The sequence below is a fragment of the Plasmodium yoelii genome (genome assembly GCF_900002385.2).
Source record: "Plasmodium yoelii strain 17X genome assembly, chromosome: 4".
In the NCBI taxonomy this organism is placed as follows: Eukaryota; Apicomplexa; class Aconoidasida; order Haemosporida; family Plasmodiidae; genus Plasmodium; species Plasmodium yoelii.
This window is the reverse complement of record NC_036176.2, coordinates 610,717-636,425: the sequence shown is the minus strand read 5'-3', so window position 1 is coordinate 636,425 and position 25,709 is coordinate 610,717. Positions and strand designations below refer to the sequence as shown.

Below are 25,709 nucleotides of genomic sequence, written 5' to 3'. Positions count from 1 at the left end.
TTGCTAATTTTCTTTCTTTTTTGTGTATCTTTGTTTGCCCCAACTATAAACAAAAATGTCTATTCTTAAAGTATGAAAGACAAAAAACCCTTAAATCAAAATAGGGCATATTTTTGTTTATAATTATATGTAAAAAAATGTGCATGATAATGAAAAAAACTTTCCTTTTTTTTTTTCTCTACTTCATTATGAATTTTTTAATTTTGCAAAAATATTGTTTATATATGAAGTAAAGAAAATAAAAATATACATTATATCCATTTTAATAATATACAAACTCTTTTTAATATAATTTATTATGGAAATAACATGATATATTTTATAATTTTTTTTTTTTATTAATACATTTTTAATAACATCATTTGAGCTGTTACTATTTATACTGTCTATATCATTATAATCATTTTCTAAATATAATATAGTTTTTAAAAGTTTTAAATTTGTTGAATTAATTATTTTCATGTCCCTTTCTTTATGTGTTTTCATTTTTTTAATTAGCAAATGAAAATTGTCTAAAAAGTTAATATATTGTTTCTTTAATTTTGTTGAGGATAAATATATATGTTTCTTATTTTTTATATAAACTTTGCTTATTATTTTTTTTTTTTTTATTAAATTATTTTTCATTTTTTCTATATTTAATATGTAATTTAAATTGTTATTTTGTTCTAAATTTGGTTCTTCTTTCAGTTGTTTAAAATTTAAATTTGGAAGAATAGAATAAAAAGATTTGTCTAGATAGCCATATAAACTATTTTTTGCCAATTGTAAACAAATATCATTATTCCTACCTTCATTATTTCTACCTTCATTATTTTTAGCTTCATTATTTTTAGCTTCATTATTTCTAGCTTCATTATTGTTTTTGTTTTTAGTAAAGAATTTATAATTTTTGTAATTATGTTTTTGTTTTTGTTTTTGCTTTTGTTTTCGTTTTCCTCTATCTCGACGGCAACAATATATGCATATACTTCTTTTCCTTTTTTTATTATCCTTAATTTTATGCTTATAATTTACAATTTTATTTTGGCTATATATATTCCATTTTTTACGTAAAATAAAATCTATCTTTTCAGGGTTATACATAAATGATTTTAGTAGTGTGTGAATATGATATTCATTGAATGTTGTACAATAATTATCATTATATTCATTTTTTAATGATTTGGAATATTTTTTTTTTTTATAATATGCATTTATATCTGCAATATGCTTTCTTAATTTTTTATATTCTTTTTTAATTTTTTTTTTTTTCATAATTTTCTTTTTTTTTATATATCCAAAATGTGTGTAATATTCATCTTTCTCAAGTACTCGTATAAACAAGTACCTAAATATTTTGTCCCTCTTTTTTTTTTTTTTTTTTTCCTTTTTTATTTTCCTCTTAGTGTGTAAATTTGTTTGCAAGGAAAGAAGTAAATTATACTTTGCTTTGAACAATTCATGAAGTAAATCAATGCACAAATTTTCTAGCATTTTATAATAAAAAAAGGAAAATTATAATGAAAAGAGAAAAAATATTAATCTCATTTTTATTTCAATCTCTATACTTATTTATGCGCATCCTTTAAAATGTTAGTAAACATGAAAAGAAAAATACACCTAAGCACATTTATAAAACGAAAAAAAATTATTTTCGAAAAATATCATAAATTTCCTACACAACTTATCTGCATATAAGCAGAAAAATATACGAAATAGTAACACGTAATTTCACTATTAAATTTATTATTAAACTATTTAAACAATTTAAATATTATGCATTTTTTAAAAGTAAAAAAATATTTATCTCGGAAAAAAAAATATTTTAGGGAATGAAATTAATGCTTGAGGAAAAAAGCAACAATTGATTGTTGAGAATAACTTAAAATAAAAATCGTAAATACAATGAATTGTAAATTAGAAAAAGATTGACAGTAATTTTCTTTTATTTTAATTATATGTAACATGAAAATTTGCTAAGTACCAGTATGTATATTGTTATGATATCCTTATTATATTATTTAGTGATATTGTTAAATATATAGTTACATTTTATATAGAGTAATATATACTATATTTTGTAAAACACTGAAAAAAATGATAACTTACTCAGAATACTTTGACGAATATACAGCAGACTTAAATAAATATTTACATAAAATAAAGCATTCAATTTATAACATTAAAAGTTTGAAAAAAAAAAAAAAAAAAATAATAATAAAAAAGTTTAATAAGAACATAACAACCTATAGTATATACCTAAATACATAAAACCATTATATATATTATATTTTTTTTTTTTTTTTTTTAACATTTTAGATAAAGAGGATTATAATAAAATTCGCGAATATATTACAGAGTCTGAAAAATGTGTATAAAAATAAAAATATATTAAAATTACACCGTTATATATTCCCATCTATTTTTTAATTTATTTTTTCATGTGCTATTTTTATTCATATATAATTATTTCAATAAATTTATATATACATATAAATTATTGATGTACTAATTTATAATTTTGATTTTGATTTTTCCATTTTATGTTTCTATTTTATCTTTTGATTTTTCCATTTGATTTTTCTATTTTATCTTTTGATTTTTCCATTTTCTACTTTTTTACTACTACCGATTTAAACCAGATAAAACAAATCACCGTCGAAACGAATAGTTTACCAAAAGGATCTCATAAAATATTTGAACAAGTATGAGTCAAATTTTATTTTATTATATAAATAAAGATAAAAAAAACAGTTATAATATAAAAAGAAGAGAAAAATCTACAGTTTGATATAGTTTGACACAGTTTGATATAGTTTGATACATTTTGATACATTTTATTATACCTTTTCTTCTATAGATTAATAAATATAATTCAGACCTAAAAAAATATAAAAATATTTTAGAAAAAATGAATGGTGACTATTATTCTGAAGTACTGAAAATCAAAAAAACGAAAAAAAAATATATTCAAAATTTTATCAAAAACTCATTTATTAGTTATAATTAAATCAACCCTTATTTTAGTCATGTTTTTATGCCTATTTTTATTTTCCATTTTTTATGAAACTTGTTTTTATTCTATATATTTATTTAGGTTACCGACAGAGAATATGATTTAACAAAAAAATATATTGAGGGAACAAATTTCTTGGATGAATCTGAAAGGTATAAAAATATATATATATTAGATTCTATTTTACTAACTAAAATAAAATTTTTTTTTATCCAACAATAATATATTTTGGTCCAATTTTATTCCGTTTTTCTTTTTTTTTTAGGAGAGCTCAAGATGTCGAGGATATGGGTTAATATAATAATTCGACATTTTTACACCCTTCCCATATATATATTACCAACTTATTTTATACTATATATTTATCCCCTTTTTCAATTCTATTATAGGATATACAATAATGAGTGAATTAACTTCTCAAAGGACTACACTTTTAAAAACTAAACGACATGTAATCTATACATCCATGCACAAGATCACATGCTTTTCACTTATTATGGGATGAATGCTTTTCATCCATAAAATCTTTAATGCCGTGCACACTATATGTGTTTAAATTTGTTCACTACGCTATTATTTTATTTATTTATTTATCTTTTATTATTTTTTATTTTATTTTTATTTTTTTTATTTTATCTTTTATTTTAGGTCGACGAAACAAGACAGGAGCAAAGCAGAATAAAGAGAATTATGTTGAGTATATATAATAACAAGATAATATATAAATATTTATTGATAGTAATAATAATATTGTTGGCAATAGCAAATGTTGGAGTTATCATTTACAAGATAAGGCGTTAATTATTTTCAAACCCATTAAAAGATTGATTTGTTTTTTTTATTTTTATATATTTTTTAATTATAAAGCTAGTAGCTTAATATGTTATAAATTAACACGTAGGATATCAACCTAACGAGTTATATATATTAATAAGTTAAAAAAAAATAACAAAAATTTAAGAATTAAATACATTATGTACATGTTATTATTTACACCTATTTGTATATATAGAAAAATTTATGCAAAAATTTAAATATTAATTAATTTTTTTTTTGTGTGTATTTATTCTCAAAATTATATTATTTCGCTATAAATCCTCATCTATCATATCCTTTTCAATTTTATTATTTTTATCATTGTTATTTTTATTATCGTCTATTTCAGCTTGTTCATATAATAACTCATCTTCGCTATTTTCATCTTCACTATTTTCATCTTCATTTCCATTTTCTGTTTTTTCGTTTTTCCTTTTTTGTTCCTCTTCTTTTAAAAACTCCAAAACACTATCATTATATCTAAAGAAAAAAAAAAAAAATTTAAATTCGATAGTTATCATTTTATGTATTATAATACAAATAAATGTGTCGTCATATAGGTTATGCAGATTTCACCGTTCACTCATTTAATCATTTAATCATTTTTTTTTTTTTTTTTTTTCAATTTCTTACTTTTCCTTCATGTCCCACCAAACTTGCAAGTTGGGATTTTTCTCCTTAGATAATAATAATCTATTCCATATTTTTTTTTCCTTTTTTTTTAAGGTAATTACAACCTTTCCAACAGAGGCAAAATTATATTTTGTCTCCTTCGAATATTAATGATACAAAAAAATCAAATTAAATGAATATATAATAAAATATAATACGCATGATTATATACAAATTTAGACACATTATATTATGATTTATTCAGTTTTATTAAAAACATACCGAATTAATTATATCATGAAGAAGGTCAATATCAACTACATATTTTTTTTTTACTGTATTTGGGTCGTTACTATAAGCCGAAAAAAAAAACTTATTATTTTCAGAAACAATTTGTTCATCTTTCACTTTTAGAGCACCTATAAATAAAATGTAAACAAAAAAGTGAAATAAAAAAAGGAATGCACAAACGATTTGTCGAATTAAAAAGAAAGCAAAGCAAAGCAAAACAAACCTGGTGAACTCCATCTATGCGAAAATTTTATATTTAAAAAAATATATTCTGGTGATTGAGCCCATTGAAATGATGCATTTATCCTGTTAACAATTAATAATTAATAATATATACATATCAAGGTAGTAATGAAAACATATATGCAACTTTTTACATTTCGTTCATTCTACTATAATTTATTTTTTAAATATCTAACGTATCTATTTTTTTAATGGAATAAGATGCTGTCAAAAGTTTATCGAATTTCTGTTTCATTTCATTCACTACTATTTTTATATCATTGCTAAAGTCGTTTCCTTTATAAAAAAAAATATATTTCCACATTTATATTATTCATATAGTTACAATTTACGCACATATATATATATTATATGCAACAATTCTTATGAAAATAATATCATGCAATAGTTTTATCTATTAATTTATCCACATTTTTTCGCAGCTATTTTGTCATATATTTTTTCATTTTCAAAAATATCAAACCTTGTTTTATTGATTCATTAATCAAATAGTTTGTGAGTTCAAACCAGGACTTCTCTATCCCGTCTATTATTTCTCTGATAAATAGAAAGAAATTGTAAAACATGAAGCAGGAATACGCTCATAAATATTACATACATATCTACATACATACATATATACACACACACACATATACATATAATACTCTATGAATAAGTTTCATTTTTAATAAATTCAAATTTTTTTTACTCTTTAGTAACAATGTAGCCTTTATGAGACTCGAAAAAGGCAATTGCCAATTGCTCGTTTTGAAAATTTAGTTTTGATAAGACATTTTTAAACAATAAAACATAAATAGCAAAAATACAAAAAAAAAACATTTTATAATTTAAAAAAAAAAAAAAAAAAAAAAAATAAAATAAATCTTTAATAATACAGTTAGTATGAAACTATAACGGAATGAGGTCAAATTATTTTGAAAAGAAAATATATTTACTAGCAATTTTAAAAATTTAAGTAACTATCATAGTGTTGTATCTATTTTTTATTTTTTCGCCTTTTTACGCGATTTAAGCAACTGCGTAATATTATCATAGAATATAATCCTATATATTTTTAAACTATTTAATAATCATAAAACATAAAAAATTAAAATAAAAAGTTTAAATAAAAAGCTAAAATAAAAAGCTAAAATAAAAAGTTAAACAAAAAATTAAAATATTTGTGATGAAAAAAAAATATTGCTCATATACTCTTTTCACTTATTCACATAAAATATTCACTCTAAAAAAATAGAATTGTATGCATTCTTTACCCCTCCAAATAAATAAATAATCACAAAAAAATTACTTATATATATATGCATAATGCTGAATGCTTTATAACATTTTTATATCCAATAAAAGGAAAAATTAAAAAACATGTTTGTACATTCATATCTTTTATTAGTTAACATATTTTTTTTTGAATGTTTGGCTATTACAATTTTATAAATTTTACTATCATTAATAAGGCTGTACAATGAAACTGATTTTTTTGTTGGGTATTTCATATTTCCAAATATATACATGCGAAATATCTTTTTTGTTATATCTTATTTTTCTATATAAATTCCAAAATATTATATTTTTCATTTCATTCCCTATTTTTATATGTGTAAAAAAAACTACAAAATTATCCCCTTAAATACACATATATTATATGTGTGTGTGTGGATAAATGAATTTACTAGGACACACACAAAATATGTTTATTTAGTTCGTTAAATAATAGTCATATATATATGGAAATAAGAATTGTTTGGTTCAGTTTTAAATGTATAATTTTTTTTATAAGTAAAAGTTTTTAAGAGTACATAAAATTTATGGGCAACATGAAGCCACGTATTTTCTTCTTTTTGCAAGTTTGTGGCAGAATGGTTAAGAAAATGGCATAAACAGATAAGAAAAAATAAGAAAAAAAAAAATAAGAAAAAAAAAATAAAAAAATAAATAAAAAAAAAAATTAAAAAAATAAAATGAATAAACATAACACACATGTAGAACTATGTCATTATGTGGGCAAATGTTGTAACAAAAAAAAGTTAAATAAACGATCGCTGCAATGTGCTTTAAAGTAAATAGGATAAAAAATAATAATGCTTAGTTTTGTTTTTTCTGATATGGTATTATATACATATATGAAATTTGAAATATAAAGAAAAAAAAAAGTGAAGCAGAAAAGTATGACACTGAAATATAGGAAGAATAATAAAATATCCTTATTTATATAAAAAAAAATATATATTCATTTTATATTTAATGGGAATATAATTTTGCCTTGTTTTCATTTTATCCATACTTTTCTTACTCCCCCCCTCCCCACACAAAAAAAAAAAGGAAATAAAATAATTGGAAATAAACATATAAACATTTTATATAAAATTGAAAGTTTGCATTCACATTTTGTTTATATTTCTTATAGACAATTATAATGAAATAAAAAAAAAAAAAAAAAAAAAACTGAAATTATCAGTATTACATGACAATATTTTGAAAAGAAAAAAAAAATAAACGCGTAAATAATGCATGAAATATATGTCTAAGTTAATAATACTAAATTACACAGAGGAGATATAAATATAGTAAAAGTTGTAGAAAACGTGAGCATAAATATTTCACATGAGTTTGAAAAAAAAAGGAAATGTATCATGTTATCAAATCCAAGGAAAATCAGTAAAAAAATATGGAATATATTATATATGAACAAAAAGAAAAAAATAATATATGCTTTTTCTATCATAGGATCTGGATATTATTTATATAAAACAGGATGTAACAATAATGAATTTGAAAGCGTACGAAATAATAGTGATATAGAAAAATTGAAAAATTTGAACATAAACAATATATGCTCTTATGTACCATTACTTATTTTGAATATATATGATAATTATATATATAAGAATAAGATATTAAAAAAAATATATTTTAAATACAAAAAAAAATTAAATAAAAAAAATTATAATGATATTAAAAATATATTAGACCAAAATGATACAAGAATAAATTATGATTTTATTTATAACGAAAAAAGTATATTTAACAAGTTATATATATATGAATTAGTTTTAGAAAAAAGTATTAAATATGCAATACTATCTCCTCAATTAAGTATATACATCCTTAAAGAATTATCATCTTATTTTGTAAATTTAAATACGAAATTGTATAATGAAAAAGATTTTTCTATACACACAAAAATAGGAAAAAATAAACGACAAAAAATAATAAGATCTATATTTAATTGGTTTTCAAATTATAGACATGCAGATAACAATACAATGATATATTATTCTGGTGAAATTAATTCCAAAAATATTAAGAAAAATAAAAAAAAATTTAGAGAAACATATGAGGATATAATAAAAACTGGAAATCTCTATGAAAAATATGATATACATAAATTTGAAGAGACTTATCAAATGGACGAAATTATAAATAATGAACATGATATAGTTACATTAAATTTTTTATATTTAATTAATAAAATATATGACAACGTCAATAGGGTTTGTTTAAACACAAATACAAATATTTATGTTCATTTTTATGTAATTAATATTTTAAAATATATATGTTATAAGCATTATAAAAACATACTCAAAAATAATGCTCATTTAGAAGATTTGATAAATGGAAACAAAAAAAAAAATTTTTATAATTATATATATACATTTTTTTTTAAAAAAAATACTACAAAAGATAATGATATAAAGGATAGTAACCAAAGTCTATTCGATTTTGAATCAGAAAATTATTTAAGTAATTTTAAAAAACAAATAAATAACGAATTGACACATTTTGCAAATAATGAAAATTGTTTTATGAATAACCATGACTTGACTGGAAAAGGTGAAAAAAAAAATGAAATAAAACAAGTTATTTCAAATAATTTAAAAAAAAATGTGTTAGACAATCCAGAACATGCTAGTGAAATAAAAATTATGAATGATTTATATTTAGTTTTATATTTAAGATTACTTTTTGAAAGCTCTATAAAAATTTTAAGTATTAAAAAAAATATATCTATATTAGAAAAAAAAAAAAAATTTGATAAGGAACATCAAATAATTTATATGAACCCAGCAGATTCAATAAATAATTTGAAAACAAACTTTTTGAAACGATTTCGAAAAAATGAAAATAAAAAAATACAAAATATTTTTTTACGTCCATATAGTGAATTTGGAATTTGGGGATTACCCAAAACAAATCAAAAAAATAAAGAAATTCAAAATTATGAAAAAAAAAATATAACAAATAAAGATAATATGAGCATTTTTTTATATTATTTATTACAATGTAAAAATATTTTTACTTTAGATCCTAAGATAGACAATATCAAGAATAATGACCAGTCTATAAATAGCATATATACAAATATTCCTATTAATGATAAAAAAAAAATATCTATGATACCATCATATGCAAATTATTTCATTTCGTCAGAATTGAATGTAAAGGATAGTGAAAAAGCTAGTAGCTTTTATTTAAGCTCATTTTTAAAAAATACAAAAATAATCCGTTTTTTTTCAGAAACATTAACCAAGGTTGAAATACAAAAAAAAAAAATTACAAATTATTTGGGAATAAAGATTTTCAAAGTTAAAAGAAATATAAATTACTATATTTTTAATGTGGATCAAGTATTAATAAATAAATATTATAATTTAATTCATAAAAGGAATATAAATAAAATTAATACACATTTAAATAAATCAAAAGAAAAATATGTAGACATAAACAAGTTTAATGATATATATACATCCATGATTAAAAATCTCCATAATATATTTTCCTTTGTCTATTTAATAGATGATAATCCTGATGTATATAAAATTGTGAATTTATATAGTACAAACATTTTTTATGAATATAACTATTTAAATGAAAATCAAAATATTTTCTACACAAATTGTATAAAGAGATATTTATATTATTTTAATAATAATTTATTATACAAGTTTTGTTTTACTAATAATTCTATTTCATATGATAACAACAAATCGGAAAAACAAAATGGAAAAAAAAAGGAAAAAAAAAGAGAAAAAAAAAAAGAAAAAAAAAGAGAAAAAAAAAGAGAAAAAAAAAGAGGAAAAAATTTTGAACAAGCCTTTTTTTATTGCAAAAATGATATTAACCTATTACTCTTTTTATACACTCAACGTATAAAAAGATGTTTCTATATTTTTTCTTATATTTATAATAAATACAATTTAAAAAAAAATTATCATTTAAATTATATTTACTATAAGTTAAATTATTTAATTTTATCCCCTACTAAAAATTACCCGCTTTTTTTTATATTAAATTTCCCTTACCTTGCATATAATAATTTGTTTACTTGTTTTTCTTTTTTATATTTTTTATGTACTTATTCATATTTATTTTTATTCTTAGTTTATCAATCTTACACCTTTTCTAATCTTCATTATTTTAGAACACTTTCTGATCAGGGCATATATATTTATCTCTACACATTATACAATAATTTGAGAGATGCATAAAGAAAGCTTACCAACATCCCCCATGTTTCACTCTTATATATATATATATATATATATATATATGTGTGTACGTATGGAATTATCCAAGTTTGTGTGTTTTCTTCAAATTTGTTTGCTACACTGAGGACAGTTTTGTATGGAACTTGAGTTTATTTCCTCATCTGGCAAGAAGCAAGAAATTCAAAATATCCAAAAAAATTAAGATGTATGGAAATGTATATTTATTTGACATATTGTCATGTATCACAAAATATATATGATAAAAAAAGTTGGGTTACTTGTATTAAAAATATGATAACCACAATCTGGGCATTTGAAATCGTAATATTTTTCTAAAATAAAAAAAAAATGAATAAAATGAAAAATTTATGTCATTTTCACATTATATATGACAACTCAAACAATTTTTGCAGAAAATTATAAAAAAAAAAAAAATTTGATATTTTATTTTTATGAAAATAAAATATAAATGTTACTTTGCTTAAAAGAGATAATGGGGTGATGTCCATCTACCATTTTATCTTTTTCTATATTTACATTTTTTTTAAACATTGAATTATCTACATCTGGAGATACATCAATTTTGTATCCGTATTTTAACAAATCTAAAATTGTTTTTTCACTTTTATTTATTGGATATCTTTCATTAAGAATTTCATATTGATGCTTATATTTCATATATTCTATTTTTTGTATATAATACAATAATTTAATTCTCATTCGTTCATAAAATATATCGTTAGTTATATTTAAAGCTTCATCACTTTGATTTAGTTGCTTTAATCTGAAATTTGTTATTTCTTCTCGAGATTTATTTTGGTTATTTTCATATAAACCTTCAAAATTTTCAATTGTATGTTTATTTGATTTTCTCAGGGTTTTCATGTTTGTTTCGTTTTCTTCTCGAATATTATTGTCAAGATTTATCGTTTCTAGAAAATTTTTTAAATCAATATCTGCTTGCTCGACAAATATATTTTTAAGATGTTCAACACTTGAATTATTATCTCTTTTGTACTTTTCAATATAATCATCAATATTCTTTTGCATAGCTATAGTATCTTCATCTTCATCTTCTTCTGTTTCGTTTATATTATTATTTTGTTCATATTTATTTATGTTTTTTTTTTTCCTTTTATTAGCCATATGTTCATTATCATTAAAATAAAATAAATCCTGATCTGATTCAATATGTTCAATTATTGAATCATTAAATGATTGTAGTTTTTCGTACGTTTTTTTTAATTCTTTTAAACAATCATGATTTTCTATATCTATATATTCGTCTATTTTTCCCTGATCCGATATTATATGTACTTCATCTTTTACTGTGCCTATATTATCATATCTTTTTGTTTTTTTTTCAAATATTTTTAATAAATATTTGTAATCATAATTAAAATATATATCATCTTCTTGGATATTTAGTTTTATTTTTTTCAAACCATCTTCTAAGTTATATTTTATGTTTTCTCTTTCGCAAAAAATGTTGTATCGTTCGATTTTCTTTCTCACAAGGTCGTTTGCACATTCGTCATAAATTTGAGCTAAAAAAGGAAAAGGAAAAAAAAAGGAAAAAAAAAAGGAAAAATAAATAAATAAATAAATAAATAAATAAATATATATATACATACACACACACACACATGTTTAGATGATAATATAACCTTTTATATTTTGTAAGGTTTCTAATACTTTATGTTTACTCTTAAAAAAGTCTACTATATGCATAATTGAAAATAGCTACAATAAAAAGAAAAAAAAAGCATGCATATTAAAACTAAAACTTGTTAAAATGGAATACATTATTTATATGAATACAAAGGATGAGAAAAATATTTACTGCTATATCGTCTTCCAAAAGAAAAGAATAAAGAGATAAAAAATGCTCTGCTGATTTTGGATCTTTAATTTGTTTGCTTACTATATCTAATACTGAAGATATCTGAAATGTAGAGAAAAAATAAAATGATGTGAATAAATGGTATGAATAAATGGTATGAATAAATGGTATGAATAGATGGTATGAATAAATGGTATGAATAACCAAATTTATTGTTATAAATATAATATTACTGTATTCCTATCTATTTTAAAATGTTTAATAAGATATGATATCGTGTTTATAGTTTTAAAATTAATCTTTGAAAGTATTGCATGTTGAAATATTTTTTCAATATCATCTTTTTCCAATCTTATGTCTTTTGTAGTTTTTACAAGTTCCTTAACTTTAGTGATTTCGTTAAGATTCATCAAAATGCTTTCCCAAAATTTCTAAAAAAAGAAAGTAAAAATTAAAGAAAAATATAATACCACTATACTTATAAAGTTGATAAAAACAAAAAAAATTCTTGTATTTTCTTCTCATAGAACACCAAAAAATGTACATATAATATATATACATAACTACTACATATTTAACCTCATTTTTTCCAGGTTGTATATATTTAAAAAAAAAGAACCCATTTTTCAATTTATCAAAGAGAAGTAATTTTTGTCGAATTCCCCTAAAAGGTACTTTTACAAATATTTTTTTTTTAAATCGTATATCTTTACTCTTTATACGGGAAAAATGTGATATGCTTTTTGGGGGGTTGGTAATAAAAAATAGATTCTTATTTATAAGACATATAACATTTAACACATGAAATAAAATAATATATAATAGAAAAACACTATAACTTTTGAAAGGCATCTTAAAACTTAACAAAATTCCAAATTTTACATAAAAAATAATATAATATATTACTTCACATAAAAGTTAGTTTCATTTCGCTGTTAATCACACAAAAAAAAAAACAAACACAAACAAATAAATAAAATGTTTTTAAAAGGGAAAAATTAAATTAAAAGGAAATAATAATAATAATGATAAGTATGGAACAAAACATTCCCTTTTTGTATTCTTGCAAGTATGACATTTTTATTCAACATTATGAAGATGTGTGCTTTTTTTCTTTTATTATAACTTTATTATATTTAATTTATTTTAAATAAATTCAAGTAAATATTTATATTGAAGAATTTAAACAACTCTCATGTATAATATAGTAAAAAAAATTAAGAACCTGTATTCTCATTACATTTTATTTTGTAACTTTTTTTTTTTTTTTTTTTTTTTTGATATAATTCTATTGCTCATTTATTTAACCACCTTAACTATTTTTCTATTCTATTATTTTTATTATTATGTTATAATAACAATATTTTAAGCATTGTTTTATTATTACTTTTTTTTGTGTGTGTGATACTTTTTTATAATTGATAAATTCATTGAGCCATTATAAAACTTTCGCTTTATCATCTTTTTTTTTGTTTTTTTTTTGTTTGTTTGTTTGTTTATCGTGTATTTGCTCAAAATACCCTTTTTCGCTTAACCAATAATGAAAATTATTTTAACTATAGCAATATTTTATATTTGCTTATGTCACAGTTTTATAGAAAATAAAAAAGTTGCTGTTTCCGTTTTTTCCTACCTTATACATAATAAAAAAAACATAAAGTGTTTCCCTCGTAAACCAAGGAAACAAATATATGCCAAAAAAAATATTATTAAATATGATGAAGGTATTACATGAGATTCATACATATACATAGAAAGAGAGAAAGCAAAATAACATATTTTTACAGAGATAGCAAACGATACGATTTTATTTACATGTAGTACCTTAGATATAATGATTCATTTTTTACTTTTTTTAAATCAGTTGTAACACAAAAAGACATTTCAAATATAAACACACTTGTGTTGGCTTTATTAGAATACAAAGTAAGTATAGCTTTAATTTTTTCTTTTAAAAATTATTTCAGTTTTGTGATTATCGTGTTTTTTTTTATGACATATATTCTAATATATCAATGATACACATTTATTTCTCTTTATTATATTTCTATTTGTGGACAACCTGACAATTTTTATCTACCCAAGAAATTACATAACAATTTATTAGTTCCAGCGAAATATGTCTTAAAATCTGAGGATAATGAAAGTAATTTTTTTTTTTTTTTTAAACTATAAAATATAATGAGCAATAAATATTTATATCCTTAATTTTATGCAGATTTAAAAAATTTTAAACTTTGGGAAAAGCTGCAAAATGTTAAAAATGAAACAAATGACAAAAAGAAAAAATACATTTACCTCGTTTTAAAAAATATAGATTTTCCATTAAGCACGATATTTAGTAAGCCGTCTTTTTTATTTTTGGCTACTTTTTTATTTTTTTGGCTACTTTTTTATTTTTTTGGATACTTTTTTATTTTTTTGGCTATTTTTTTTATTTTTTGGCTACTTTTTTATTTTTTTGGCTACTTTTTTATTTTTTTGGACACTTTTTTATTTTCCCCCTTTTGGCTATAACCTTTCCATTTTTATACGTTGCTTAGGTGAAGAAGAAATTAACAAATTTGAAGAAGATGCCGCAGAGGTTACCACAATGTCTAAATTGTCAAGTAGGATGCACAAAAAACTAAAGAGCCATAGATTAAACCTATGAATACACCTCACTAAAAATAAACAAATAAATTAAAATATGGTGTGTATTGCTTATTGATTTGTTACCAACTATTTTGAATATAATAACGGTTATAACTTATTGGAAATATTTTTATTAGCTGATGAAAATCTACACTATGATTTTGATGAGAGACGAGAAGTTTGGAAAGAATTGTTTTCTCCATATATCAAAAAGGAAAAGGGTTATTTAAAATATTAATAATTTTTTAAATTAATTTTTACAAATATAATAAATAAAAATTTTTTAATTTCATTTTATCAAATTTTTTATAGATATAAAAAGTGAAAACATTAAGGACTTTTTATCATCATATAAATTTATACCGAAAATAAGTGAACAGGTAATAAATTGAGACATACTTCATGAATTACCCTTTATATAGACACACATATAATATTCAATTATAAATGATATAAAATTCTTGGTCTATTTACATACATATCAAACAATCATCCAATTTATATATAATATTTAGGGTACACTGCCAGAATATTCCAATAAAAGTACAAGAAAAAAAGGAATTTTAAAATATATATTACAAAAATTGAAAAAAAATGATTTATTTTGCTCTAAATATAATTATTATTATGACAATATTTATAATAATACAAACGATGAAGAAATAAATGAATATTTTAAATATGTTATGAAATTTAAAAAGACATATGAAAGTTACGATATATTTGTCAATGCAAACAAAGAATTTTTAACGGGTATACCACATTTAATCTTATTATTATTTATACACAGCTTATTAAATATTATTATAAAATTTATATGCATATATAATATTGTCAAACTTGTTATACACAATATTTATGCGCCAATATAAGTTTTTATTTTTCCCCTTTTTAAAGAAAACCGAAAAGAAAAAAAGTTTTTTCTATATACTCGAAAGGAAACGGAAGGAGCTCATTCATATGATTTTGATAAATGGTATCGCATACATATATATGTAAATATGCATATATTTTATATCCATTTTAAATACTTTTTGTATATATATATTAAATTTTTTTTCGGAATTTTTTAGGTCGTTTTCCGATTTTGTGGAAGCTTTAATATTCTTTAATGTAAAACATAATTTAAAGAAAAATATAATAAATGAAATGAAACATTAATAATTGCTTTGATTTTCATTTTTTCCTTATTATTAGGATTTGTATCTCGATTTAAATAAGGAAAATTACGAAAAATATAAAAGCGATCCAGAAAATGAGAAACTTGATATTATCGATTTCAACAAAATTAGTCCCGGTTTTGTCGTCCCGAGTTAGTTTATCTACGTGTCTACATATGCATATATCCATTCTTTATATAATACATGAATTGTTATATTATTTCATTAAATATATTACATATACTTTAACAATTTTTTCACGAAATAAAGATGATTTTGTGTGGCCAAGCGAGTGGCATGACATGCCATTGGGTAAGAACTAAAGAAGAATACACTGAGATGCGCGAAAAACGCATATCCAATACTTATATATATATATATATATATATATGCATACATAGATACATACCCTTTTTTATGTGAACATATCAAGGCAAGTACATAATGCAACTGAGAATGGGCGACATCGATGGGAAGTTTCATTTCATAAGAAGAGCGATTTTGGACTATTTATTGTTTGATTTTCAATCAGAAGAATATAAAAATAAATATATCGATTTTACTTGGAGAAAACTTTATTTCGGGCTAGCATGGTTAGTGTACTTATCAATTATTTGCGTGCCTTTTAAAAATTTAAACTTTCAAAAACGTGGGAAATGTATTATTCCCATATATACATATACGGATGTATGTAAATCCTTATTTCATTTATTAGGTTTATCCACACACGGGGACATCCAATAGTTATTACTCCCTTTGAAAAAATTCAATTCCAAACATTTTCAATGGACTTTTGCAAACCTGAAGAAATCCAAGTTTGAAAAAATACAAATATATTTATTTAAGATTTCCATTAAGAAGTGTATATATAACACTCTCCTTGTGCATATAATTTTATATACGCCTTATAAAATAATGAATGTTTTATTTATCATTATTTAGGGTTTGTATTTGGGATTTCTGATTGTTCAGGCGCAAGCGCATGGAAAAATGTTTTGGTATGTCGACCATTGAAATAATAAATAAATATAATAATAATACATATCAATGTATACGCACGTGGCTAATTAATGCACCTCCATTTGTCTTTTTTTACAGGAATAATTATAGAGATAGATTTGACTTCATGAAGGGTAATAAATATATACATTCATTCATATTATGCCATTATTCATATTCTCATATATATAATTATTTTCTCCCTCTATTAATATTATAATGCCCACATATATCAAATTATATTTTTTCATAGGCCTTGAAATAAATATTAGAAGTGCAGATGAATTAATTTTTTAAAGTCTTTTTTCTTTTTTTGTATATATATATATATAATATATGCTTTAAAATAACGCACACATTTTTCCTTTGAATAAAAAAATATATAATTTTTTTTAACAAAAGTAATAATTTTATACTTTTTAAAGGAAAAACATTGTATGAATAAAAAAAAAAAAATAGGGGAATAACAAACCCATTTATATTAATTTATTTATGTCCATACCACCCTTTGTTTCTCTATATTTAATGTAAATATAACTTCTTTTTCTATATGAAATAATAAATCATAAGAAAAAGATGAAAAATGTTCATATAATAACTAATAAGATAGTAGAGGAAAGGGTAAAAGAATATTGCAGAAAAATAGAGGAAAAAAAATTAAAAAATGTGAAGGCTACCATACAAATTGATAGAAATAAAATAAGCATAAATAATAAAAAGAAGCTATATCTCGAAAAATTGAAAAATGATGAGATTGAAAGAAATAATAAGTAAATGTAGACTATTTTTGTGAAAAAGCACATTTCCTGAGCTTTTATTTATGATGTTATTTTCTTCCATATGATATTTCTGTATTTCTATGTCTTAATATTTGCCCATCATTCTCTAAATCATTTATCCATTTATTTTTGTTATTTTCTTAACATTCTAGCATACTAAAGAAGAAGCTAGAGCATATTAACAAAAGAGAAAAAAAAGACGTGAGCGTACTGAAACAAGCAACCCTACAACATCTTTCTACAAATAAAAAAAATTTCTTGTTTGAAAATATAAAGAAAGCAAAAATAAAAGTAGAAAAGAAAAAAATAAATCATGTAAATGTTAATTCTACCTTGAACGATAACACTGTTATTAAAAATGTACGTAATATTATGAACAAATAGGAGAAATATATATTAAAATAATGCGAAATTGAGGAAATAATAAATTGATTAATATTTACATATACTATCTTTTTCATTATTCATATCAATAATTTTGCATGTACACACAATAAAATTATAAGTAGCTAAAAAACAACATTTATATTCATGATTTTTTATTTCTGTAGCCTAAAAAAATTGTATACAAAGGTTACATAGATGATATAAAAAAATGTTATAAGTTCTATATAGGTAATAAAATATAAATAATAACAAATCTTAGGAATACAATAGTAATATAGTATTGTAATGATAGCTAAGTTGTAATAAAAATATTAATTGTTTATGCAAAAAGAGAAAATAAAAAATTGAAATATGTAGTCATGTGCGTATCTATGTGTACATCCATTCGCTTATATCAAATTTTATGTATTCCCTATGTTTTGTATTTCATAATTAAGAGGTAAAAGTCGACGAAGAGGGGACCCTAAATATCCTCTCTTTAAATTTAAAAAGCAAGAAAGTAAAAAAATTAACCTATGGAAAGGAGAAGCACGATGAAATGCTAAATGTATTATCCCACAATGAATAAAATAAATGAGAAAAATGCGATAAAATTTGTAGCGTTATAAGCCCATTCGTTTTGTGTGCATAATTGTGTTTATTTTTTTTTATCATGATAAAACAATTATAATTTATGACTGTTCATGTGATTTTTATCTTCATAACTATATTCTAAGTAATTTTGCATGTACGTTCATAATTTAAATGTATGAATGGCTGTTTTTTGTTTTTTTTTTTCTCAGAGCATGGAGACCTACGAAGCAATGGTGAAAAAAATAATTGCAACTGAAGAAGAGCATATAGAACAAATACAAAAAAAAAATGTATATAAAAAAAAATATATTTTTAAGGAAAGAGAAAGACCTACAGGAATAAAAAATCGAGTTGTGGTAGACAACATTGAAAAGACATGTGATTTTTATATAAAAAAATATTTTAATGATGATTTTGATGATATAAATTCAACAAAAGAAATAAATAACACCACTGATACTAATACAAACCAGGATAATGATGATCTAATTTTAAAAAAAAAAAAAAACTCTTTTCTTTTAATGAAAAATGAATTATTGTACAAGTCGAGAATCAACGAAGCGCAAGCTAGGTTAATATTTCAAAAAATAAAAGAAAAACTTCAACATAATCCAAAAATAAATTTTGGATTAGTAATTGGCGAAGGTAAATATTCTGTAAATCGTGAAAACTTATTATTATTATTACACTTTGTTTTTTGCTTAATTCATTTTTTTGAATACGACAGACCCCTAAATAGTAAAGCAAAAAATATATTCATATAATCATTATATTCGGAACATTTCACATATGTTTCGTTCCTTTGGTATTTTTTTCCTTCTTAGGAGACGATTCTCTTTATAACGAAAAGTCCAAAAAAATGAGTATACAAAAAAAATATAATAAAAGTAAAAAAGATTTAAAATTAAAAACGAATTCAAAATCCAAAAGTATAAAACTTAATGATACCAAAAAAATTGGTTCGAATCAATCAAAAATCAATGATGTAAATAATACAGTATTACCAGAAAAAAAAACAGACCAAAATTGTGATATCGATAATTTAAATAAAGTTGCAGAGGAAGAAACAACGCCTAAAACAAATGATGTAGAACCAAAAAGTGTTCAAGAAAATGTACAATCTAATCCCAACGAGGAAGAAAGCTCTAATAAAACAGTTCCATATATTTCTAATGAGGAAATAAACTCGGATCATTTTGCTCCCCATACTAGTGAAGAAATAAATTCTAACAATCCTGTTCCCAATACTAGTGAGGAAATAAATTCAAATAATAATGTTCCAAATGCTAGTGAGGAAATAAACTCGGACCATTTTTCTCCCCATGCTAGTGAGGAAATAAACCCAGACCATTTTGCTTCCAATACTAGTGAAGAAATAAATTGTAATAAAGAAAAAGAATCAGAAATGGATGATCAAATGGATATGAATAAAGGTAATGATGAATTAAAAAATAAAACTGACGAAGCTTCACACGATGAACAAATAGATAGTGAAACTGCAAACAACCCCATTGATATAAATCCTGTTAAGGATATATAAAATGAATAGTGATATAATTAATGGAGATGAAAATAACAAAAATTATAACAAATAAAATGAAGGGAGAAATAAAGCTTTAATGTCCTCGAATATGTGTTGGATCGGATATATATATAAGATATCAAATTTGTTATTTCATAATTGTAAAAATAAGTTTAAAGCATGTAAACACACAAATATATATATATATATATATATATATATATACTTGGATTTTATATTACACAAAAAAATGAAAAAAACTAAAAAAAATAAGCGATATAGCTATTACACAAATTGAATGGGTTTTATTCCCATTTTTTTTTTTTATTTTATTTGATAATTTGATTTTTCTTGATATTTCTATTATCGCATGTAGTTTTAAAAACAAACTGAATGTTAACATATTTTAAATCAAATTGATCTTTTAATTTTTTTTTGAAAAAAGTCAAATAATTATTTGGTATATTTTTATAAAGGTTAGTAAAAATCAGAAAAGTAATTGGATTTTGTCTAATTTGTTTGATAAATTTAAAATTACATTTTTGTTTTTTTAGCCAAGGTATTGGAAATAATTTAGTAAATTGTATAAGAAATAAATTTAAAGTTGATGTAGATATAGTTATATTATTTCTTTTATTTATATATGTAATAAGTTTAAGCAATGAATTAACATGACTATCATTATTATTATTTAAAAATAATACTGGTATATCACTAAATGTATTGGTTATGCTTTTTAGAAATTCACTTCGTTTGTTTTCATAATCTGTAACAATTAAATCTATTTTACTAACTATAAATATTATATTTTTTTTTTCTTTTAATAAATAAAACAACATTTTTTTATCATCTTTATTCAGACATATGTTATTGTCTTTTGCTTCCTTAATATATATACATATATCAGATTTACGAATATTATTATATACTCTATTTTCTTCATCATAAAATAAATCTTCATTTCTAAATTTATGTTGTTTTTTTAAACTACATGTATCTAAAATTGTTATTTTTTGATTTTTATATATTATGTTCATATCTTCATTTACATATTTTCTTTTTTTTCCAAATAATTCATATATATCATTTTCATTTATTATATTTTTTTTTAAAACAGTTTCAATAAGTGTTGTTTTTCCGCAATTCTTTTCCCCTAAAATACACACTTTTATTTCACTCTCCTTATTTTCAGAATTATATTCTGTTGAGTTGGTTGTTTTAGATATGCAACTTTTTCCACCCTCTCCTTTTGATACATTATTTTCATCATTTATATTATATGAACTACATTTTGAGGGATATTCCTTTTCCAAATAATTCACACTATCTCCTGGTTGGCATAATTGCTCCTCTTCTTCTATACAATTATTAGTTATATTATTATCATCATGGGAAATTTTGTTTTTTTCGTTTTCTTGATTTATAGAAATTTGAGTTTTGCTCAGATTTATCAGACTATACAAATTTGTATCCTTGTCTCTGTTAATAATTTTTCTGAGCAATTCCATTCTTTTATTTTTTAATTTTTTTAATATTTTTTTTTTTTCTTTTCCATCTTCATCGTTTTCTTGAATCCATTTTTCTATGTTATGCGGGTCAAGCCATTTCCCTTCGTCTTTCAAGGCGTTAGTTTCGTTTTCTTGATTTGATAGATCAGCACTACTACTATTATTATTTCCGCTATTATTTCTACTACCATTGTAATCGCTGTTAGCACTTCCTTCTTTGAGAGGCTCACACATTCTGCTTGCATATTTTTTTTGCAAGTCATCTCGGCTTATTGTTTTTAATTCCTTGTTCAGAATTTTTTTACTAAAATAATCATTAAATAACTGGTCGTTGGATTTTTCTTTTTTTTTTAAATCAATAAATTTATAAAAATAATTTTTTATTTCCCCATTTAGGGTTGGTCTAAATATTCTCAAACTATCATCGATAAATTCATGCATTTCATATTCATCATATTGAGACGGTTCTCCATCAAAATTTATTTTAAATTTTTTTTTTTCATTTTTATATACATTATTTATAATCATAGAACTCTCTTTTTCTATTTTTGTTTTCCTAATTTTCTCTTTTATTATGTCAATTAAGTTTTCGTTTTTATTGTAACTATCCAAAGAATATGGAAAAAATATAATATTTGTAAAATGTTCATACATATCAAGAAAATTATATTTTATTTCATCATAGTATATATGATCTAAATTATTCTGAACTATTGTTAATATATTATCATGTTGTTTATATATATCTTTTATTATGTTATGTACAAATATATCTGTCTGTCTTATTTCTGAACCTTTAATTGGAAATAAAATTAAATTACTATTTATAATTGTATTAAAATAATTTTTTATTATATTATTATTTTCAAAATTTTTATCATAATTTTTAAATTTCCATATTTCGAATTTTTTTAGCATTTTTTCATTTATTCCCAAAGTATCAACAATTAAACATTTATTATTTTCTATTGTAATTAAATTTTCATTATTTTGGATACAATAATTTTCAATATCATTTATAACCGATTTTTTATATGTTTCATTTAGTTTTTCAAGTAAACAATTGTTTAGTGTAGACTTACCACTATTACATGCTCCTACTATATTTATTTTATAATAAAAATTTCTGAATTGTATATTTTTATAATACACATTTTTTATCAATAATATCTTGTTAATATATTTCATATTGATATCTTTAACTTATTATTTATCAAATTAGTTGAAAAAATAATAAGATTTTTTTTTTTTTTTTTTTTTTTTTTCACAATCCCATACATATTATACTTATATACTAGCCTATATCAATATAGTCCGTTTGTTTACACAAAATTTATTTGTATTTATTATTTTTCATTAATTTTGGCAAACAAAAAACTATTGCCAATTTTTAGAATTCTACAAAATATATTTATTTTGAAACAACTTTAAATAATTTGAAAAGTTAAAAAAAAAATATTTTCTCCATAACTCAAAGGAGTTCATAATAAAGCGGATATTTCCCTTTATTTCAAAAAAAAAAAAAAAAAAAAAAAAAAAAATAGCTATTATGCGCATATATGTAATACTTTATATTTTCCTATAACCATGTAACGAAATTGTGATTTTCGATATATTCCGATAGAAGTAGCATTTTTTCTTCCCTTTTATTTTTCTTTCTCTTTTTTTTTTTTCTCTCACTTTTATACAAATTTAATGGAGAAAGAGAAGGCTGTAGTAAACTTTGAGAATCTCAAAAATGTTTACAATTTATTTTTATACAAAATTAAAGAATCCGCAGATTTAACAAGCCAAGGAGAATGCGAAAAACATGAACAAAACGACCAAGTAAGAAATGATGATGGAACTATAAAATGGAGATACCCTGAACTTAATGATGAAAATAACAATGTAAGTGAAAAACATAATGATGAAAATAACAATGTAAGTGAAAAACATAATGATGAAAATAACAATGTAAGTGAAAAACATAATGATGATAAAATTGAGAATTCTTTATATGGAATAGAATCAAAAAAAGAAGCAACTTGTAATGAATATAGAGATAAAGATGAAGGAAATATAATTCTATTTAGTTATATTGGGAAGAAACTATTTTTGAACAATAATTTAATTGTAAAAAAAATTGAAAATTTAAAAAATGATATTATAATAAAAAAGGACAATAATTTATGGATGATATTTAGCAATACAAAAAATCTCTATGCAGTAATCATAATGTCAAAAAAAAAAAAAAAAATTGTCCAAAAAAATGTCCAAAAAAATGCCCCAAAAAATGCCCAAAAAAATGCCCAAAAAAATGTCCAAAAAAATAAATACTCACATATATATTCGATTTATACTTATTGCAAAATTCGATATAATAGTGATTTGAGATATTTTATACAAATTAACTTTTTTAAATTAACTTTTAAATTTCTAAAAATTTCCACTATAAATCTTAACGAAAATTTGTTATTATTATTATTAAATTATACATATTTACACAAAGATGATATAAAAAATAAAATAAAAAATTTTAGCAACCCAAATGTTTTATATTTCATTGTGGTTAATATTTGTGAACGTAAAAATGACCAGACCTTAATTGATAGTGTAATAAATGTGTTAAAAAGAAAAAAACAAAAATCTAGTATTTTTCACATAATAAAAAATAAACCATATTATGATAATATCCAATTCTTTAACTCTAAAAAATTGTCTTATCAAAATAAATTATATACAACTTGTTACTCTAGTAATAACACTGAATCGGATTTGCATGAACAACGGAAAGGCCTATATAATGAAGAGAAGGTAGAAAAGGTGGAAAAGGTGGAAAAAATAGAAAAAAATGACATTCCACTAATTAGAAAAAGTGATGAATTTTTCCAAAATATATTGTCCATTTTTTCTTTGTTAAATAAAGAAAATAAACCTTTATTAAATTTTTATAATTTAGAAAATCATACAAGGATATTTATATATAATTGTGAAAAATTGAATAGAAATATTTTTATAAATTTTTTAAAAACCTTTCAAAATTTTTATATTTATTTCATAAATTTAAATACATTATTTGGTTTATATTTTAGTGAAACAGAAAGAAATATTGTTAATATCTTTGAGAAATGTCATCAAATTTTGAGATGCATTTCCAAAAATGTTTGTTTGGTTATTGATGGTATTGATATAATATCTAAGAATGATACGAGGAATATCAAGGGAGATGTTAATACACCAATAATTAATCAAGTTACTAAAAAATATGATGATACTAATAAAAATAGTAACGATATTAACAATAGTAACAGTAACAATAGTAACAGTAATAATAGTAACAGTAATAATAGATTATTAGCCACTCTACTGTTATGTCTGGATAGTGTAGACAATGATACATCTAATAAATACAAAGCAACTAATTATAATAACAAAAATAATTTTGAAACAAGTTCTGATGATATCAAAGTAGAGTCAAAAAAAAAACAAAAAGATTGTAAGGAAAACAAGAAAAATAATATATCTACATATTATGATCAAGATGATCCTAATTTTTCTTTTTCCGAATTAAGTGATGATAATAATGATTGTTCAGATAATACAGAAAGGGAAAGAGAGAAAAAAAAAAAAAAAGGAAAAAAAAAAAAAAAATTATCTGAACATATATATTTTGATATTAAAAAGTTAGAAAAAATTTATAAAGAAAAATATCAAGAGCTAATAAAAAAAAAAAAAAATAATAATTTAAGTGTTATTGTTATAAGTGATATGGGCTTAACCAATTTTGATACTTCTTTAACAAGGGCAGGAAGATTTTTTCATTACATAAATTACCAATCATTTTGTTAGTGAGATTAATTATCATTTTGTTAG

At 21.5% G+C, this 25,709-nt stretch overlaps 9 protein-coding genes across 9 annotated transcripts; 5 read left to right on the top strand and 4 right to left on the bottom strand.

Moving 5' to 3' along the window:
* Window positions 1–186: 186 nt before the first annotated feature.
* PY17X_0414700 (conserved Plasmodium protein, unknown function) lies at window positions 187–1,476 on the bottom strand (the record flags this gene model as incomplete). The annotated part of the gene is made up of 1 exon (XM_022955102.1): window positions 187–1,476. One exon carries the CDS (start codon window positions 1,474–1,476, stop codon window positions 187–189), a length of 1,290 nt encoding a protein of 429 aa, XP_022811575.1.
* Window positions 1,477–2,079: 603 nt separating this feature from the next.
* PY17X_0414600 (vesicle transport v-SNARE protein, putative) lies at window positions 2,080–3,799 on the top strand (the record flags this gene model as incomplete). Its single annotated transcript, XM_022955101.1, has 8 exons — window positions 2,080–2,170; window positions 2,302–2,354; window positions 2,625–2,687; window positions 2,843–2,917; window positions 3,080–3,150; window positions 3,264–3,289; window positions 3,388–3,449; window positions 3,647–3,799. The coding sequence occupies 8 exons, from the start codon at window positions 2,080–2,082 to the stop codon at window positions 3,797–3,799; spliced, it is 594 nt and encodes a 197-aa protein (XP_022811574.1).
* Window positions 3,800–4,086: 287 nt separating this feature from the next.
* Window positions 4,087–5,782, bottom strand: PY17X_0414500 (HSP20-like chaperone, putative; the record flags this gene model as incomplete). The annotated part of the gene is made up of 7 exons (XM_022955100.1): window positions 4,087–4,294; window positions 4,448–4,584; window positions 4,709–4,845; window positions 4,941–5,023; window positions 5,137–5,236; window positions 5,424–5,497; window positions 5,652–5,782. 7 exons carry the CDS (start codon window positions 5,780–5,782, stop codon window positions 4,087–4,089), a joined length of 870 nt encoding a protein of 289 aa, XP_022811573.1.
* Window positions 5,783–7,590: 1,808 nt separating this feature from the next.
* On the top strand, window positions 7,591–10,449 carry PY17X_0414400 (conserved Plasmodium protein, unknown function; the record flags this gene model as incomplete). Its single annotated transcript, XM_721089.2, has 1 exon — window positions 7,591–10,449. The coding sequence occupies one exon, from the start codon at window positions 7,591–7,593 to the stop codon at window positions 10,447–10,449; it is 2,859 nt and encodes a 952-aa protein (XP_726182.2).
* A 102-nt stretch (window positions 10,450–10,551) lies between these two features.
* On the bottom strand, window positions 10,552–13,144 carry PY17X_0414300 (conserved Plasmodium protein, unknown function; the record flags this gene model as incomplete). The annotated part of the gene is made up of 7 exons (XM_725977.1): window positions 10,552–10,610; window positions 10,728–10,781; window positions 10,926–11,996; window positions 12,117–12,192; window positions 12,293–12,394; window positions 12,526–12,723; window positions 12,872–13,144. The coding sequence occupies 7 exons, from the start codon at window positions 13,142–13,144 to the stop codon at window positions 10,552–10,554; spliced, it is 1,833 nt and encodes a 610-aa protein (XP_731070.1).
* A 688-nt stretch (window positions 13,145–13,832) lies between these two features.
* PY17X_0414200 (conserved Plasmodium protein, unknown function) lies at window positions 13,833–17,382 on the top strand (the record flags this gene model as incomplete). The annotated part of the gene is made up of 17 exons (XM_022955097.1): window positions 13,833–14,016; window positions 14,157–14,218; window positions 14,378–14,438; window positions 14,511–14,633; window positions 14,836–14,901; window positions 15,064–15,147; window positions 15,239–15,306; window positions 15,442–15,679; window positions 15,824–15,902; window positions 16,000–16,039; window positions 16,124–16,238; window positions 16,357–16,398; window positions 16,520–16,679; window positions 16,802–16,901; window positions 17,029–17,084; window positions 17,185–17,219; window positions 17,339–17,382. 17 exons carry the CDS (start codon window positions 13,833–13,835, stop codon window positions 17,380–17,382), a joined length of 1,557 nt encoding a protein of 518 aa, XP_022811572.1.
* Window positions 17,383–17,661: 279 nt separating this feature from the next.
* PY17X_0414100 (conserved Plasmodium protein, unknown function) lies at window positions 17,662–20,364 on the top strand (the record flags this gene model as incomplete). Its single annotated transcript, XM_022955096.1, has 6 exons — window positions 17,662–17,855; window positions 18,017–18,224; window positions 18,416–18,479; window positions 18,689–18,798; window positions 19,034–19,469; window positions 19,649–20,364. The coding sequence occupies 6 exons, from the start codon at window positions 17,662–17,664 to the stop codon at window positions 20,362–20,364; spliced, it is 1,728 nt and encodes a 575-aa protein (XP_022811571.1).
* A 311-nt stretch (window positions 20,365–20,675) lies between these two features.
* On the bottom strand, window positions 20,676–23,042 carry PY17X_0414000 (uncharacterized protein; the record flags this gene model as incomplete). Its single annotated transcript, XM_718757.1, has 1 exon — window positions 20,676–23,042. One exon carries the CDS (start codon window positions 23,040–23,042, stop codon window positions 20,676–20,678), a length of 2,367 nt encoding a protein of 788 aa, XP_723850.1.
* Window positions 23,043–23,549: 507 nt separating this feature from the next.
* On the top strand, window positions 23,550–25,685 carry PY17X_0413900 (conserved Plasmodium protein, unknown function; the record flags this gene model as incomplete). The annotated part of the gene is made up of 1 exon (XM_022955095.2): window positions 23,550–25,685. One exon carries the CDS (start codon window positions 23,550–23,552, stop codon window positions 25,683–25,685), a length of 2,136 nt encoding a protein of 711 aa, XP_022811570.2.
* Window positions 25,686–25,709: the final 24 nt, after the last annotated feature.